The 15,141-nt window shown below is 38.0% G+C and overlaps 1 protein-coding gene across 3 annotated transcripts in view; it reads left to right on the top strand.

Moving 5' to 3' along the window:
* Positions 1 to 15,141, top strand: part of CFAP97 (cilia and flagella associated protein 97) — a 37,009-nt gene that overhangs the window by 9,770 nt on the left and 12,098 nt on the right. For all 3 annotated transcript variants that reach the window (XM_023588560.2, XM_058289879.1, XM_058289878.2), the window contains one exon: positions 10,797 to 11,065. In XM_023588560.2, the coding sequence (XP_023444328.2) occupies positions 10,797 to 11,065 (269 nt within the window). The remainder of the gene's footprint in view (positions 1 to 10,796; positions 11,066 to 15,141) is intronic.

The following is a 15,141-nucleotide window of genomic DNA, read 5'->3' as shown; positions in this document are numbered from 1 at the left end:
AGACTAATTAATATAAATGTAAAATTATTGGGTTTGTAGGATAAGTCTTAAATCAGTTGAGGATAACATTATTTAAAGTGGTAAATAGGATTCTTCATTTGTTTGTAATGTTAATTAAGAGAATGAATATTTAGCTACATAATCTACATTTGATGGCAATTTAAGGGCATTCCTGAGCCAAAAATAAATACTTTATTTAGTCAAATAACTCTTATGGTCAGATGATAAAGTATATTTTAGAGAAATTTACACTTTTTCTTTTCTCTGTAGTCTGATTGTACCCTTTGATTGTTTAGTGTGTCTGAAAAATCAGGTTCTTGGCATTGGCCATCATCATCTGGTGGCCAAGGCTTCATTCAGTATGTTTTTCCTGATAAATGCTTATTTAGTCTCTTAACACTTCAGGATTGAGGAGTTTTCTATCCTTGCTTCTCTACTTCCTACAATAACCAGGGTGATTTTTAAAAAAAGTAAATCAATCCTATTAGTTTCCTTCTTTACTCTTCAGTGGCTTGCTTACAAACAAACCCCAAATTCCTTATAGCCTATTAGACTCCTCTAAGAAATCAGTGACTCTCATCTCATGCAGTATGTTAGAGTCACCTGGAGAACTATTAAAACAAAAAATGTTCCCTGGACCCACACATGGGGATCCTGATATAGATGGTCTAATATGCTATTAAGGTTGATAAGAACATTTGCTCTACATGGAGTGGATAATGCTTACTTCTCCAGTTTTATCTCATATCCTCCAATCACACTGCTTCTTACTGTTCTCAGAATACCCCAAGTTATTTCTATTTATGGAGCATTTGCACTCACTGTCCTTTTTCTTTCCACAGGTCTCTTCCTGTTTCTCATGTCTCAAGAGACTTTTTTTCTGAGCATTCTATCTATAGTAGCTTTACATGCCTCCTACCTCCCACCCCCAGCTCTCTGTTCCTTTCCATCAGAATACTTAGCTTCCTTTGAAATTAGTGTAGTTTATTTGCTTGTCTCTCTAGCTGTAGTGTAAGCTCCTTGAGGAAAACAGCCTTTTCAGATGATTGTGGATTTTTCTTCTGTGATACCACACCAAAATTCAGTAAGCGGTACTTTCTTCATTGTTAGTTGCAGTGTAAAATCATAGTTGTTAGATAACTAACAATCTCGTCAGAAAGCTCTTGGGAAGCTGTCAAACTCATGGTGGCAGATAAAACTTTCCTAAAAATTCTTATTTTCCTAAAAAGCTCAAGTTTTATTATTGACAACAAATACTGTAAATGTTTTCATTGAAATGACAGGATTGTTTTTTAAAATCATATTTGAAAGGAAAGAATCAGTAGGTGGTATAAATTAAGCCATAAAAAATCCATGTGGTGAGATAATGCAGACTGTTAACTGATATTTTGTGTTAATTATGATGTTCCTCTTAATATTTTTAAGGGCTCACTCTTCCATTTTTAAATATTATAACTACTATTAGCTTCCACCAATTTTAAGCACCAACTCAATCCTAGGAATGAGGGTGGGAGAGAAGGAACACAAAAGAAGAAAATATAGTCTTGGTCAATAAAAAGTCCTTTTAAGAAGCTTTTGGAATGGTCAGGTTTTAAAAAACCATCTAGTAGAAAGTAATCTATGCTTTTCAGACTTTTTGTTCAGGAGGACCAATAATTATCTATTTGTTTTCAGTTAGGATGATTTTGTATACAAATAACAGAAATTCCTGATCATTATTTCTCACATAACAGGGGAAGTTCAAAAATAAATGAAACTTCAGGATTGATTGATTTGGTGGCTTAAAAATGTAATCAGGAACCCATTTTAGTTCTACCACTCTGTTCACTCAGCCCTGGTGTTGGCTTCATTCTAGGCTGCTAGTGAAATGTCTAGCTATTTTCCTTCATATCCAGACATGATAATGTCCAGAAAAAGGGAAACTTTTTCCTCCTCCTACTCTCTTAGATCAAAGGAAATTTCTTTAATGAGGACTCCCAGCAGACTTCCACTTAGGTCTCATCGCCAAGAATAGGGTCATACTCCCATTCCCAGACCAGTCTTTGGCAAGACTCCCCTAGAGCTAGGGATGAGGGAGGGATAAATGCCCAAAAAATGGGGAATCTGTTAAGTACAAAGTAAGTAGTAATGTGTGCTAATTACTAACCAACTATTTCCACTATGCCAGAGCTTCACAAAGTTTAATATGTGTACATATCACTGAAGATCCTCTTAAAATGAATATTCTGGTTCAGTAAATCTGGAGTAGAACCCAGGGAACTGTCCTTCTGGCAATCTCCTGAGGGTAATGCCAGTGCTAATGATCCAAGGCCATATATGGTTTCATTAAAAATAAAAACAGGCATCCCTCACTGTTCTTTTTTTTTTTTTTTTAAAGATTTATTTTTATTTATTTAATTCCCCTCCCCTCCTCCCCCGGTTGTCTGTTTTCTGTGTCTCTTTGCTGCGTCTTGTTTCTTTGTCCGCTTCTGTTGTTGTCAGCGGCACAGGAAGTGTGGGCGGCGCCATTCCTCAGCAGACTGCTCCCTCCTTCGCGCTGGGCGGCTCTCCTTATGGGTGCACTCCTTGCGCGTGGGGCTCCCCTACGCGCGGGACACCCCTGTGTAGCATGGCACTCCTTGCGCGCATCAGCACTGTGCATGGGCCAGCTCCACACGGGTCAAGGAGGCCCGGGGCTTGAACCACGGACCTCCCATGTGGTAGACGGACGCCCTAACCACTGGGCCAAAGTCCGTTTCCCCCTCACTGTTCTAATCTATTTCTGAAATTTAGTTGAATATAGAGTCTATATATCTTTTATTTTTAATGGAAAAAAATGATAATCCCAACCAAAATTCCTGAAGTTTTCCCAAATGTAATTAAAGCACTTTGAAATAATGTTGAAAAACTTTCAACATGGAGGCTGAGCTAAAATGTAGAAGAAAAGCTTTATTCGGACTACTATACAGTAGGAAGGCCTGCTCTAAGATCAGTGACTTGCCAGTATGTGGTATATGGAGCTTTTTAAGGGCATAGGAACAAAGGTGGCCTTTAGCTACTTGGTACGTATGTTATTGGAGCCCATAATACTTAGGACAATCTTCCAAACATTCTTTATAACAGCAAAGCATTTTAAAGTCCAATTATGGCTTTAGTCCATTGTATACAGTATTTCTGTAGTTTTTCAAAAATATTATTTGTGCTCCAGTTACACAGTAAAGCTTTTCAGATCCAAGAATACTTTCATAATTTCATTTATACCCTGTAACTAAACCATGGTCATCATGGGTGGAGAAAGCTTAGGCCTTTTCTGCATTCATCTCTAAATATACTTCATCACTTTCAACTTCCCAGGCCTTTTTGGCTCACCTGATTTCTTCATAGGCTTTTCTACTTTCATGGAAGATAAATTCACTTAATAATGTGGGGAAAACAATAGTGATGATGCATAACATTTTAAAAAATATATGAATATGACGTGATCCTATCAGAACAGCTGAGGTAGGACACAGCATACTCTACAGCCTCTCAACTTAAGCATTTTTAATAAAATAAGTACAGGCATACAATGTTATTTATTTATTGGTTAAAAAGAACCTTTGTTAGGTATAAATTCCAACTATAAAATATTAAGCCTATGAAACAAAGATCAATAAAAATATAATATCAAGCATCCCAACATATGCCATAGCTAGTGAAACAGTGCTAAATGTGGGTACTTATGTAGAGTGGTGAAAATTTTCTGAAAGTGAGATCAGAAAATCTTAGGCTCTGGGTGCTATCCATTTGACCATCGACAAGCCAATAATTATTCTGTGCCTGGTTTCATCACTTGTAAGATAAAATAGTGTACTTTCCTAAAGTTGTGTCTAAACAGGGCGAGTGTCAAACCAAGAAAAAAGCTACGAGAAGCTCTGATGGGCTCCTCCCTCATCCCTCATAAGCTTGGCGTGGAGCCAGCCCATCCTCTCGGTGTGGATCCCCAGTCCCGGTGTAGAGGACGCAGAGCAGCCCTTGTGCGCATACTGGAAACATGTATGTCTGGCCCAGTCTGTGGTGGCCTGAGGGACTTGCTCTCCTAGAACTTGCTCTGCAGGTGGAAGACAGTTCATAGTGCTCTCATTATGAATGATGTGGGAGAGCAGTTAAGTTGTGTTTCAAGGAGCTGCAGTCTGTAGGACTTAATAGTGCAGTGCCTGGGACCATGAGGAAATTCTTCCTAGGGAAGAGGGGGGCATCTGTATCAGGGTAGATGGGATTCCTAGGGCTACATGTGCTTGCCTAAGAGAAGACTCACGTACAGAAAGGATCAGGGAGACCACAACACTCTGTTCTGGAGCTATCCTTTAAACTTGTTTTATGGTTAAATTGAAGAACACGCCATATAGGTCAGTCTGCAAAGACTGGAAAAAGTGTTTTTTACGTTCCTTTTTTTTGGTCAGCTTCTGGCGTTCAAGGAAGACTCCTCTCAAAACACCAGCTAGATACACTGCAGTTTGAATACCAGCAATAACGCATTAAAATAGGAAAATGTCAGGGTTTCAACAAGATTACCAAACCTACAAAGAAACCTGAAGCAATGGCCCAGACAAAGGAGAATATTAAAGCATAGAAACCATTGATGAGGAGTACTAGACCTGGTGCACAGCAAATATATATATATTTAATTGTCCTAAATATTCTCAAAGAGCTAAAGGAAAACATGGACAAAGAACTAAAGGAAATCAGGAAAACAACAGATGAACACAAAAGGAATATCTATAGAGAGAAGCCAATTATGAAAAGGAACCAAACAGAGCTGAAGACCACAATAACAAATTTAAAAATCCATAGAGGGGTTCAAAAGCCAATTGGACCTAAGAGATGAATCAAGAGAACTTGAAGATAACACAATTGAAATCATTCAATATGAGGAGCAGAGGGAAGAGTGAAAAAAGTTAACAGAGCCTGAGAAATCTGTGGGATGCCTCAGACATACCAGTATATGCACTGTTGGCATCCCAAAAGGGGAAGACAGAAAGAGGTAGAGAGAATATTCAAAGAAATAATGGCTGAAATTTTTCCAAATATAACAAAAGACAGCAAAATACACATCCAAGATGCTCAACAAACTCCAAACAGGATCAACACAAACAGGCCCAATATTGTGGCACATTATAATCAAGCTTTTGAATGCCCAAGATAGAGAATTCTGGAAGTCACAGAGAGAAGCAACTTGTCACCTACAAGGGAACCTTAATGTTCTGATCCCTCATTGGAAACCATGGAGGCAAGAAGGTGGTAGGAGGACATATTAAAAACACTGAAAGGAAAAAATTGCCACCCAAGAATTCTATATCCAGGAAAACTGCCTTTCAGAAATGAGGGAGAGGTCAAGACATTCCCAGGTAAACAAAAGCTGAGGAAGTTTGTCACCACTAGACCAAAGAGATTCTGAAGAGAGTTCTCCAGGTTGCAAGGAAAGGAAGTAGACCATAGTTTGAAGCTACATGGAGAAATAAAGATCCCTAGTGAGGGTAACAATAGAAGTATAAATACCAGCACTATTTATTTTTGGTTTGTAACTACATCTTTTACTTCCTACAGGATCTAAAAGGCAAATGCATAAAATGTACTGGTAAATCAGTGGGTATCGACCTAAACGTATAAACTTATAATTTGTGACAAGAGCTCCATAATGGCGGAGGGACGGAGGGGTATAGAAAGATAATTTGTGTATACTATTGACATTAAGTTGGTATCAAAGCAATTGAGATTGTTATATTTGGTATATTAAATTTAAGCCCCACTGTAACTACAAAGAAAATATCAGACACTTTGCAAGCACATAGAGGCAGAAATTAGAGTACAGGTTGCCAGGGGAAGGGTGCAGGGGAAATGAGAAATTAATGCATAGTGGGTGTGGGATTTCTGCTTGGAGAAATGGGGAAGTTTTAGTAATGGAAGGTGGTGATGGTACCACAATACTGTGAATGTGATTAATCCCATCAAATGGTATGCTTGGGAGCAGTTGAGCTGGGGAACTTTATATTGTATATATGTTCCTATAATTAAAAAAAAAAAGTCAAGCAGCTGAAGAGAATAACAATTAAAAGCAACACATGATCCTGAATAGGCTCTAATAAAGGAGAAAAGGCTCAAAGGGACATTATTAGGACATATGAAAAAACTGGAATATAGATTGTAAGCATTATATCAGTATCAAAGTTCTTGAACTTTGTAACTGTGCTTCAGGTGGTTGCGTAAGGGAATAGCGTTCTTTTAGGAAATGTACATGACAGTATTAAGTTTACGGAGCTTGATATATACAGCCTACAGTCACGTGTTCAGAAAATGGATTGATACATAGGCAGTAGGCAGGTGGAGGATAACTAGAATGATATAGCAAATGAAGCAAAATGTTAAAATTGTACATCTAAGTATCTGGAGGGATGGGGTATGTTGGAGGTCTCTTTATGGATAGGGTTTGTATTATTTTTGTAACTGTCCTGTAAATTTGAAAGTATTTGAAAATAATTTTTTTTACAGTGAGAACATAAAAATCACATCTCCCAGAAAAATGGAGGTTTCTTTATCAGTTACTATTGCTCCATAATAAATTACCACAACACTTTGCAGGTGGAAAGATTCAAAGACCAGGGATGGAACTGGAAGCATCTGAGTGCTTGCTTACTCACATGTCAGTTGCCTCGGCTTGGGATGACTTGAAAAGTAGGACTGCTGACCATGTGGCTTGGCTCTACACACATGGCAGCCTCAGGTAGTTGATTTTTTCCATGGTAATGCACGGCTCTATGCACATGTGTTCCAGGAAACAAGGCAGAAACCTCCTGACCTTTTATTACCTAGCCCCAGAAGTCACATAGCATCATTGCTGCAGTATTCTACTGGTTAAAACAGGCCTAAGTCCTCCTAGATTAAAGAGGATGGGCATTAGACCTTACCTCTTAATAGGAAGAATCTCAGAGAATTTATGGACAAACCATCTGGCCACACATATTTGCATTCCAACCACATGCCAAAAAAAAAACAAAACAAAAACAAAAAACATTCCCCTATTCTAAATATCCAGGATATAATTCAAATCCAGGTGTAGCTAGTCTCCTTAATTGTGGCTCCTCAGTTCCAGCTCTTTGAGTACTTGAAAATCTTCTACTGGGAGAGACTGAAGATGAGAAGTAGTTTTATTTTTAACCCCATAAGTCCTCGTTCCTTTATACGTCCTCTAAATTTTGCTTGATCACTGACCAGTTCCTTTTTGTTAGCCTATCTCTCTCAACCCTACCTTATTACTGTAGCTAAAATAAACCAGTGGCACTTTGAATGTTCTGTTTGGAGATGTCCTTTGCCAACCTATCAGTATATTAGGTATATTTTTCCAATTTTCTTGTCATCACAGGCAACAGAATTGCTGCCACTTAGATGTCAAGGATCAGTGTTTTCCCACCTTCTGTATACTTCCTCCCTATCCTCTCCTCCATCAACTCTCTAGACCATCCCAGCTCTACTTAACCCTGATTGCAAAACTAGTGCACTGTCTTAGGATTTGTTACAGTGGCATCCCACTTTCAGGTACCAGTTTTTGTATTAGTATTGTTCTGTTAAATCACCACAAAATGTAGTGGAATAAAGCAGCAAACTGGAATTTCTCAAAGACTGGGGTCGTCAGAATGCCTGCCGGTGGCCTTTCTGTGTGGTCTAGTTTCCTCGTACATGGCAGCTTCAGGGTGGCCACACGTGGGTGGTGGCTCAAGGCTCCAGGCACAAGCAAGTATTCCAGCAGAGTGGGAGAGCCTCATCTCCTTTATTTACTTATCATCGCTGTTGCTGTACCCTCTTGGTTGAAGCAGTCACAGCCTGCCTGCATATAGAGGAAGGGGATAGGAGGAGTGTCACAGTGTTTCTCAACTGGCAAGTTAATCAAGAAGGCAGAGAAATGTATTTAATACATTTCATCATTCTTAATCTTTCAGTGGCATCTGTTGGATTTTTTTTAAACCTTTTAAAGATCATTTTACAAAGCAAATTTTTTAATAGAGATTATGAATTTTTAATAATAACTGATATCAACAAATGAGGACTTAACATGACCTCGGATAAAAATTCATGATAGCATCATATATATATTTTTTAATTTTTTTAATTGTCTTTTTTTTTTAAGATACATTGATCACAGAATATGTTACATTAAAAAATATAAGAGGTTCCCATATAACCCACACCCTACCCCACCCACTCCTCCCATATCAACCTGTTTCATCATTGTGGCACATTCATTGCATATGGTGAATACATTTTGGAGCACTGCTGCACCAATGTATTTTAGTTTACATTGTCGTTTACACTCTCCCCCCAGTCCATTCAGTGGGTTATGGCAGGATATATAATATCCAGCATCTGTCCCTGCAATATCATTTAGGACAACTTCAAGTCCTAAAAATGCCCCCACGTCACACCTCTTCTTCCCCCTCCCTGCCCTCAGCAACTACCGTGGCCACTGTCTCCACATCAATGCTACAATTTCTTCTACTACTAGTCACAACAGTTCCACAGTAGAAATATCAGTAAGTCCACTCTAATCCATATTTTATTCCTCCATCGTGTGGACCCTGGGATGGTGATGTCCACTCCACCTCTAAATCAAGAGGGGACTTAGATCTCACATGGCTGATGGATGCAATTCTGCTTGCAGTTGTAAGCACTCTCGGTTCCCTGGTGTGGTGGTTGACCTTCACCTCCCTGTTAGCTGACCTGGGTAAGTCCAATGAACCAGAGAGTAGGAGTTGCAACTCTGCTGAGGCTCAGGGCCCAGCTGGCACATGGGCAGTCCAGACATTCAAGTCTCCCGAGTATCCACTAACCCCAGCACCAACCACAGGTTCAGTAAAACTGACAGGCCTGTGTATAAAGGTCACATCTGAGTCCAACTCCTTCACACTCAGGAGCACAAATTCCAAAGTAGGGCCCACTGACAAGGCACCGAACTTCAGAGGCATCTGTCATGACCGTAGGACCTGGGTGTCTTTGTAGCCCTCAGGAGCACTAGTACCTTGGGTTATGTCTACTTTGGCTGGCTGTTAGCCCACTTTTAAGTTCCTTTTAGAATTTAATTTAAAAGGCTTTCATATATGGTTAAGTTAATCTACAAACAGTCTATGAAATGGGTATTTCTTAGAATCAATATGTCCAGCACATCTCAAACTTCTGCATGTTTTCTAATTCAAGTTTTGTCATAGGTTTTCAACAAATTAAAAACTATATCCTCATTTTTTCTATCAGAGAGTGATTGTTAATCTTTTTTTCTTTTTAAGTTTCTGTAGTCTTTGAGAGTTGTCTTTTTAAACAGAGAGAGGTTGACTTAACAGTTTTTGAGATCTTGCCCGAGTAATTTAACGTTTCTGTACCACCTTCATTTTAAAAGGGGGTTAAAAATGCCTCTTCCCCTTTGAGCACTATGAATGCAATATATAAAGAAAAAGTGATATAATGTGTAAAAGTGTTTTTGGCTACATAAAATGATAAGTAAGAATTTAATATAAACAGACGTATTCAAATAAAAGCTTATAATGGTTTGTTTTTAAAGTATTACAAAGATATTCCAGTCTATTAATCTGACTTAATATATTACTTTTGAACATGCATAACCTGATAAGTAATCAGCATGCTTAATATTTTTGCACATTTCAATAAGTGTTTTGTAACTTGTGACTTACAGAAATTTGATGTAATATGGAAATTTATTAATTAAGTATATACATAAATTTTTATTTAATCATAAAAAATTTTGTTGTTTACTTTTTTTACCTGATGTATTCATTTTGGCTTGTTTTAATCAGCCATATTTGTTTTAATGAAAGTTTTGTTTTTTTTTTAAGATTTATTTCTCTCCCCTTCCCCCCCACCCCCCTGCCCCAGTTGTCTGTTCTGTGTCTGTTTGCTGCGTCGTCGTCTTTGTCTGCTTCTGTTGTTGCCAGTGGCATGGGAATCTGTGTTTCTTTTTGTTGTGTCATCTTGTTGTGTCAGCTCTCTGTGTGTGGGGCGCCATTCCTGGGCAGGCTGCGCTTTCTTTCGCGCTGGGCGGCTCTCCTTACGGGGCACACTTTTTGCACGTGGGTCTCCCTGCGCGGGGACACCCCTGTGTGGCACTGCACTCCTTGCGCACATCAGCACTGTACATGGGCCAGCTCCACACGGGTCAGGGAGGCCCAGGGTTTGAACTGCGGGCCTCCCATGTCGTAGACGGACGCCCTAACCACTGGGCCATGTCCGCTTCTCTTAATGAAAGTATTAAGATGCATAAATCTTTTGTAATAAACTTTTTCAGGTTGATAGTTTCAGAATATTCTGGGTTTGTTTTGCCATATTGTTGAAGGTATTTTATTTTCTGAAGTATGTACTTGAACAAATAAACACTGTGCCTAAATTAAGTACAGTAATGTGCACTCCAACCAGAGGTTTCAGGCGTCTCCTGCTAAACTGCCCTAGTGAAACATGAAATAGACAAGACAAATGGCATTTTTCCCATAAGTTATACCTGCCCAAGAACCAGTACCACATACACTTTTCTTATTAAAGTATTTTCACTGTTTTATGTTTGCTCATTGGGTTTTTATGCCCAGAGAGCCAATGAGCATAAACTCTGAGCTATCACAAATTGTTTTTCTACACAATTATAATCCAGGTGTCATTAACATCATTTCACAGGCACCTTTTTGCAAATTAATATGGTTTCCATTTTAAGGTTGAAGCTTGTCTTGTACCATCATATTGCTGTTCTACTTCGTTTAGCAATTTCCCTTTTTCGTTCACTTGTTTAGCTTTTCTGCAATTAGAAAAAAAGGGACCACAAAAACACCACTTGGATCACCCCTCAGTAGTACCTAGGAAAAACTATTCTTTCACAAGAGAAGAAGTGAGACAGATTGATCGGGAAAACCAGAGGCTTTTGAAAGAACTGTCCAGACAGGCTGAAAAACCAGGAAGCAAAGGTGCAATTCCTAGAAGATCGGCTGGCCAGCCTCCTAAGTTGTATCACAGTGCTCTCAACAGGCAGAGGGAACAGCAGAGGATTGAAAGAGAAAACTTGGTAAGTAAAGACATCTTTTAGTCATCAAAGAAAACACATTTGCACTGACTTGTAGTGCCAACTTCAGGAAACGTTAGCCAATTTTTAACACTTAAATGTATAAAAGCAAGTATTGTATGATATATGAGGTATCTGTGGCATGAAATTCATAAGCTATGAACCAGGAGGGTACAAGAATATATTTTTTTATCCAGTGGACTATAATTTAAGGGAATATTACAAGAAAACATTGAAAGCGCTATTATTTACTAGACCACATCAGTGAAATTACTACAGCAGTTGCTAGAAATGTTATCCAAGAGTCAGATACAGGATATCTTCTGTGAAGTATTCAGTCACTAGTTAAATCTATTTCACTTCATTCCATCCTTGAAAGCTAAAATAAATTGTATGCCATTTATTGATTTATTCTTCCTAAAGGCCAAGCATCATCCTAAATGTCTTTCATATATTAGCTTATTGAATCCTCACAACAATTCTTTCAAGTAGGTACTATTTTAGGCACATCTCAGATGAAAGAAGTGAAGCTTAGAAGGGTTAAACACTTAGCCCAATGACACAGCTAGTGAGTGGTTGAGCCAGAATTTTAAAACTAGATGATGTGTAGAATCTTTCATCTTAAACTAAAATTAAACCCTTAATGAGCCCATAAATTTGGAGTTGTTATAATAAAGCAATTAAAATTACTGAAAGTTTGCAAAATTAATGTTTACTGTGTTTGATCACCAGTATAGTCCTATTTAATCAAGTTTTTGTTTAAAGATTTTTTTTTATTTCTCTCCCCTCCCTCCCCCCCGCCAGTTGTCTGCTCTCTGTTTCCATTCAGTGTGTGTTCTTCTGTGACCGCTTCTATCCTTGTCAGTGGCACCAGGACTCTGTGTTTCTTTCTGTTGCTTCATCTTGCTGTGTCAGCTCTCCATGTGTGGGGCGCCATTCTTGGGCAGGCTGCACTTTCTTTCACGCTGGGCAGCTCTCCTTACGGGGTGCACTCCTTGCGCATGGGGCTCCCCTACACGGGAGACACCCTTGTGTGGCAGGGCACTCCTTGCGTGCATCAGTACAGCACATGGGCCAGCTCCACACGGGTCAAGGAGGCCTGGGGTTTGAACCACGGACCTCCCATGTGGTAGGCAGACGGGACGCCCTATCCATTGGGCCAAGTCCGCCTCCCTTAATCAAGTTCTTACCTGAACTTGTAACAACTCTCATAACTTTCTTTTTCTTTTTTTTTTTAATCACATGGTAGTTTTTTACTTAGCTTTCTTTTTTTTTTTTTTTTAAGATTTATTTATTTATTTCTCTTCCCTTCTCCCCACCTACCCCCTGCCCCAGTTGTCTGTTCTCTGTGTCTGTCTGCTGCGTCGTTTTCTTTGTCCGCTTCTGTTATTGTCAGCAGTATGGGAATCTGTGTTTTTTTTTGTTGCGTCATCTTGTGTCAGCTCTCAGTGTGTGCGGCACCATTCTTGGGCAGGCTGCACTTTCTTTCGCCGTGGGTGGCTCTCCTTATGGGGCGCACTCCTTGCGCATGGGGCTCCCCTACGTGGCACGGCACTCCTTGCGGGCATCAGCACTGCACATGGGCCAGCTCCACACGGGTCAAGGAGGCCTGGGGTTTGAACCGCGGACCTCCCATGTGGTAGACAGACACACACCCTAACCACTGGGCCAAGTCCGCTTCCCTACATTTTTTTATTACCATCACTAACACAAGAGCTGGGAAGCTGGGATTGTATATTTACCAAAAAATAGCAAAGTCTTAAACTCTTTAGGAGGATTACTATAATGCATGTGGTAGGAATAGATAACAAAGCAAGTTGAAATGAAGCTGGTGGGTAATAAGCTTATGACAGCTTTCTGCATGTCATTCTAGCAATATTCAAGATTCATGCATATTTTATGAATATTTGAAATCCCTGCGTCTCAAATGTTTGAATTTACTTTCGAAAAGCTGAAGCCATTAGTATCAAGTGCTATTCTATATAGGAATAGGAAGAAAACTATCAGCAGTTTCTTCTTACAGGTTTTATCAACCCCGGAATCAGTTGTGTATTTCAGCTGTTTTAATAAACACTAGACAGAAAATTACTGCTATCTTATTCCATTTTGTATACTCAGTAATTTTTATATGTGAACAATAATTTCCACCATTTGATTGTAAGATCTTATTGTGCTCTAGAACACTAGAAACGTGGTACAAGCTACATGTATAATTTCACGTTTTCTAGTAGGCACATTAAAAAGGTCAAAAGAAACAGGTAAAATTTTTAATAATTTTATTTATCTTAATGTATATAAAATATTTCAACATGTAATCAATATAAAAATGTAATGAGATATTTTACATTATTTTTTGGTATTTAGTCTTCAGACTTTGGTGTGTATTTCATAGTTAAAGCACTTCTCAATTTGAACTAGCCACATTTCAAGTGCTCTGTAGCGATATGTATATAGTGTATATAGTGTATATTCCAGCAGTGTTGGAATCAAAAACTTAATTCCTACAGTAATGAAAAAATAATTTAAAGCTAAGCAGGAAAATAATAAAATATTACTATGTTATTATGAAGAAAGCTAGTTTTCCAAATTTATGTTTAATTCTTAAGTCTCTAAGTCAAAAATAAGCTTATTCTGTACCTTTTTAAAACTTTATTTTGGCAATTTCATTATTCTTCATAATGATTTTGGTTATTTTTCCTATTTTAATAAAATTATACTATAAATTTTCTTTGGAATTGTGTGTTAAACTTTCATTTTAATTGGAGAGTAGTTAACATTCTTAAAATATCTTTCTAGCCAGAAATACAGTGTGTCTTTCCATTTATTCAAGCCTTGTTGTATTCTACCTTAGTGGATTTTTTTGTAATTTTCTTCAAAACTATATATTGTCATGCCATTATGCAAGAAAATTTTTTATTAATTTTCTTACTGGTTACTTCTGGTTTATTTGTTTATTTTATAACCAGCCATCTACCAAGTTCTTATTTAGAACCATATTGATTGTAATTGTTCTTGGATATGAGCCAATAAGATTTTTTTTCTTTTTAAAATGAGCTTTATTTCAAACTTCAAAAAATAAAATAAGACAAAACGTAGCTTAGCAAATTATAGATGCATTAGCTGATACACTTTTTAATTCTGTTTCCTAGCTGTCTTTATGTAAAGCATATACATGTGTGCAGGCACTTTTGAAGTTATTTCTGTGTCAAATGTACCTCACAATCAGTTTTAATTTCTTTATAATTTTTATAATTTGTATTCCTTCATTTGCTCTAGCTCCAGTGACAAAAACAGATGTGGGTGGTTAACAGGCATGATAATATAGCAGTTCTCTTCCAGAGCTCTTATCAGCATGTTAGCAATTCAGAAACTTTATTTACACTGAAATAACTCAGGAAAGAAAAGTAATGTTGTGCAGAGAAGGCAGAAGAGGAGGGCAGAGATACTGTGTAACACTGAGTACTGACCAAGAGTTGGAAGCATCCTGCTGATCTGTTTTCTGGTGATGTTTGGTGTCCTCGTTATGTGGTATACTAGGCAAATATTACCCTTCTCTCCCATTGGACATTGCATCCAAACAAAAACCAAGAGACTAGTAAAGCAAAACTTATTTTGTCCAGTAGAGGGTGTGCTTGATCCATATTGACTCAATTATATTAGAATTTTATGACTTCCAAGGTACTAATTTTTTAAAATTAAAGAATGTGTAGATTATAGAAAAATCATGTAAAAAAATCATGAATTTTGAAATACCTCTTTATGTGAACATAATATGAATCCTGTTTTTCTGAAAGAGCATAGGAATAATCTTAGCAGAAGGAGAGGCGCTTAATAAGGACACTTCGTTTATAGCTTCACTTTATTTACCTTCTAAGAAGAAATAAGATTATTTCACTCTTTGAAATGTCAGTGAATGCACAGTGGAGGAGGTTGAAAACAAATGGAGTAGATGGGGTATAATTTAAAGCCAGGCCAGGGAAGAATTAAGAATCCTGCAGGAATGTGTCAGGATTAGAGCCTAGAATGTAAATGAAGGAGTTAACTTATTACTTTTTCATATTTAACTTTCTAAGATTTTA

The sequence above is a fragment of the Dasypus novemcinctus genome, chromosome 29 (assembly GCF_030445035.2).
Source record: "Dasypus novemcinctus isolate mDasNov1 chromosome 29, mDasNov1.1.hap2, whole genome shotgun sequence".
NCBI classification, from domain to species: domain Eukaryota; kingdom Metazoa; phylum Chordata; class Mammalia; order Cingulata; family Dasypodidae; genus Dasypus; species Dasypus novemcinctus.
This window is presented reverse-complemented; position numbering and strand designations above follow the sequence as displayed.